At 37.0% G+C, this 4,208-nt stretch overlaps 1 protein-coding gene across 1 annotated transcript in view; it reads right to left on the bottom strand.

Annotated features, from left to right (window-relative positions):
* LOC107710663 (semaphorin-3C-like) overlaps nucleotides 1–4,208 on the bottom strand; it is a 45,473-nt gene that overhangs the window by 15,709 nt on the left and 25,556 nt on the right. Inside the window, exons 5-6 of the mRNA XM_016515493.1 lie at nucleotides 3,913–4,032; nucleotides 1,973–2,063 (exon numbers count right to left, since the gene is read on the bottom strand). Of these exons, the coding sequence (XP_016370979.1) occupies nucleotides 1,973–2,063; nucleotides 3,913–4,032 (211 nt within the window). The remainder of the gene's footprint in view (nucleotides 1–1,972; nucleotides 2,064–3,912; nucleotides 4,033–4,208) is intronic.

Genomic DNA, 4,208 nt, shown 5'->3' with positions numbered 1-4,208 from the left:
ACAGATTTAGCTTTAGATGTAGTGTTAGGTATGGATTTTATATCTTCTCAGATGAATAGTAAGGTTGGTGAATTAAACTAGGAAAGACAATAGATTAAGTAATAATAAATAAGTATAAGTAAATTATAAATTAATAAGTAAATAATAAATTAATAATTCAATAATAAAACCTTTACGCCACTTAATTACATGTATAAAATTACATGTATAAAATGTTTTTGCTTTAACATTTCTATGAATGACAGAGTTTCATTTGTTGGAGCTTCAATAATTAAATGTTATTGAAAGTCCACTATAAAATAAAAACTACAAATGATTTCACTTATGTTAAATATTCTGTCTGGGACTGATTTATAAAAAAGTTACCTATAAAATATTACATTCTTTTAATTTTAAATGAGTGCTTCGCTATAGGGGATTGTGTGTGTGTGTGTGTGTGTGTGTGTGTGTGTGTGTGTGTTCACCGATCTGTTCTAGTCGGGTTTTAATAATTGCACAGAACAGATTGAAACAGTCATGATGTCAAATCAAATAAATGCATTAATGTAATCAAAAAAGTTATTAAACATTTAATCCTATGCGTCAACACATTCAATTTGACAGCCCTGTTTAAAATACATTTATTTTGTTAACCCAAACGCTTAAAAAATGTGGTTTCTGCTACTGGCTGAAAACATCTGTCTGTTGAATATGTGAGCTATGGATTTATTGTGGCTGTACATGTCTCTGCGGTGTGCTCCACTAATGACCTGCTCAAGTCTCCATTCCTCAAATCTCTCCTTCCTTTCATCAGTGCACTACTCTATCACTTCATCACTCCATATTGCTGGGGCCCGTGGCTGACATGTACGGCTAAGGGCCAAGTGTATGATGGAAATTGTCAGACGGACATCAGACAGAGAAAGCTGTAGGCTGTCATGTCAAGGACCGTCAGTCTTTGATGCCGTCTAGACGGTTAGGAACTTTTCTACTTAATAGAATAACCACTTAAAACCTTCTCTCATATACAGATGGCTCAACGATGACCTATAACATTATATTTAGGTGTGCGTGTCTGATTTGTGTAGGCAAGTATGTGTGGCACATGCAATTAGTTCTCATGAGAGTGCATATGCATATGAGTGCATATGTGTTTCAGGGTTATTACAGTTAACTAATATTGAAACCGATAAAATGCTCGCAATAAAAAAACCGATAAACGTTAACTGAAAAGCTAGATGAATGGCTGTCTCTCTCTCTCTCTCTCCCTCTTTCTATATATATATGGGATATATGTATATTAGGGATGCACCGATACCACTTTTTTCAGTACTCGCCCGATACCGATACTTTTATTTTTGGTATTTGCCGAGCGTACCGATCGATACCAATATTTTCATTGCATTTGTAATTTTTTTTAATATTGGGCAGTATCGGGCCCGATACCGATACCAGTATCGGTATCGGTGCATCCCTAATATATATATATATATATATATGTATGTGTATATATGTGTATGTATATATGTATGTGTATGTGTATGTATATGTATATATATGACAAAAAAACACAACAAAATTACTAAAACTTTAACTAAAATAAAAATGGAAAATATGAAAATATAACTAATTCAAAATATTAATAAAAACTGTAATAGTGTTTCAATGATACTAAAATAACACTTGTGTGTTTATGTTGCAGTTGTATTGGCTCTCTGTTGTGTAAAAAGCATGAATGCGCGTGTAATGTAGCCCATTGGCTGTGTAAACAGCAGCCCAACACCAACTAGCCAATTACAGATCAAAGGATTAAGGGGGCGGCACTGAGTGACCCAAAGTTGTCACATCAGAAGGGGGCAGACTGCCACAAGATGTGGGTGTTTTTATGACCCCATAGGGTCATGAAGAAAGAGCTCACAGAGAAAGTGTTATAGTACGTGTCCGAGACAAAACGGCACCTGTGGATAAAGACACAAAAGACAGCAGCACTTACTGAGCATGACCGAGACGGTGTTGACTTGTGGGTTAAACGAGCATCTTCCTTTCCCTGATTCTGCTCTGGAAGAGATTTGGAACACTTGCTCCTGCCAATGACACCAAAAACATAAAATCTCTCATTTCACACACACAAAAAAATCTATGGTTTTAACTAGATAAACCATCCCTAAATGACCCACAAAAACAAAACAGACAGTGCTCAGTCCTTATGTGTTGGCCTTTCTGCAAAGTTGACCTTTTTTAATCAAATTATCAAATCATATCCTTTATAAATATAAATTACTGACATATGCTCTTGTTATAATTTTATCCCATTTACCATCATGAAATCTGTTCTCAACTTTCAGCTCGATCCGAAATGTTTCACAGCCAATCTGTATAAAAAGATTTCGGAGTAATTTCCTAGCACTCATTAGTGCAGTGGTTCTGGCTTTCTTCTGATTGGTTGGACAGACTTGCCCAGAGGCTTCCAGGTTTCCGACTGCCAGGCCAGTCTATCCTCTCCTTTGGTGTTGGCCAGTTACGTGAAGTGAGAGAAACCAGAGACGTAGAGAGCCTCCGTCAGGACATACAGCTGCTGGTGGTAGAGCTTCTAATGTGTCTCGGGTACACGTGTGTAGCGAATCAGCTCATGGGGAAATATGAATAATTAATCATAACTAGTTATAATTAATTACAAATATTTAGATCCGCTGGATGACCTGAAGGGTATGTGTGTTCATTCAAAGAAAGGTTTTCCTATGGATTAATTAGAAGAGTCCATTTCTACTGTGCACTGTGTCTTTCCTATGGAAATTGTAGTGAGAGGGGTAATTCTCAACATGCCATTAGGTCGTAAATGGATCTGGTCTAGCAGAGGTGTCGTGGTTGCCATGGGTACCAGGGGGGGGGCCTGGTGTCGTTGCAGACATCCTGGCATCCAGTTTATTGGGTGAGGGGACTGTGACGATTTGTTAATCTAATGAATAACTGATTTGTTAAATCAAATGAAAAATTGTGTTTGATTGGTCCAGACGCTACACGTGTATTCATTAACTAATGTATTGGCTCTTTACATCACACGCAACTATAGGCAAAGATGTGAGTCACATGGTCACTCCAGGGTGGACCCGTCATTATGTCACAAAGCTACTCCGCACACTTTTAAAGGTTATAGGTCACCCTATTGCAGAGTTTTCATCTTCTGTAATAGTCCAGCTGGTGTGCAGCCAAGAGAGATGCACACGGACAGAGGGTTGAGAGAGTAAAATGCTTTTCAAACAAAAAAAGAATGATAGAAAACAAGCTGTTGGACTCAGATGGCTAGCAGGACTGCTCCTAATCTCATCTGGTCTCGCCTTGTCTCTTTTTTACCATTTTTTTTCTCTTCGTTCTTTTTTTTTTCTACCTCTAAGGATTCTCGTTTCGTCTCATCTCACCTGGTCTCGTCCCTTTTTTTTTCTTTGATTCTTGTTTAATCTTGTCTCATTTCATCTGGTGCCTTCGCTTTTCTTCTATTCTTTTTCATTTCATCTTTTCTCATCTCATTTCATGGTCTCATTACTTTTTTTAACTAAGGATTCTTGGTTCGTCTCTTCTCTTTTCTTCTTTTCTCATTTTAAGTCTTGTCTTGTCTCTTATGTCATCTCATCTTGTTCATATTTTTTATTGTCTCATCTCATCTCACCTCTTTTCATCTCTTCTTGTATTGTTTTGTTTCTGGTTGTCTCATCTTGTCTCAACTCATGTAGTCTCTTCACTTTTTATTTCTTCCCTTAATTTTGTTGAATCTCATTTCATTTAGTCACATCTTCTTTAACCTTAATTACTGTATGCATTCACAACTCATGTTGTGGCTTGTTTTGTTTGTTTTTTTAAGCAAATGTAGTAAAATGAAGGTGAAACTGAACTAAATCAGACACTCTGACTCGTTTTCATTAGTGAGTGTAAACTGACCTCAGGACGCCTGCCACGGTTAACAAATGCACACACTGGGCTGTAGGCTCCACTGCCGCAGATGAACAGATGCGTCCTGTTATAAGGCTGGATCACTCGTAAGAAGTTTCCACATCCATGCTGAGGAGAACAAAAGAGAGAGAGATAATTTTTCTCGTTCCTAAAAGTTATCCTAAAATCTCTTTGAATGTAATTTTAAAGTCATTTAGTGCTACATAATTCTATTAGCAAGCTGATACGCTTATTTAGGAAACTGACAATGCCAATTAAAATTAAGACTATTTATTTCGATCCAT

The sequence above is a fragment of the Sinocyclocheilus rhinocerous genome, unplaced genomic scaffold (assembly GCF_001515625.1).
Source record: "Sinocyclocheilus rhinocerous isolate Xijiao unplaced genomic scaffold, SAMN03320098_v1.1 scaffold357, whole genome shotgun sequence".
NCBI classification, from domain to species: domain Eukaryota; kingdom Metazoa; phylum Chordata; class Actinopteri; order Cypriniformes; family Cyprinidae; genus Sinocyclocheilus; species Sinocyclocheilus rhinocerous.
Note: the sequence above shows the minus strand (reverse complement) of the source record. Positions and strands in the feature narration are given on the sequence as shown.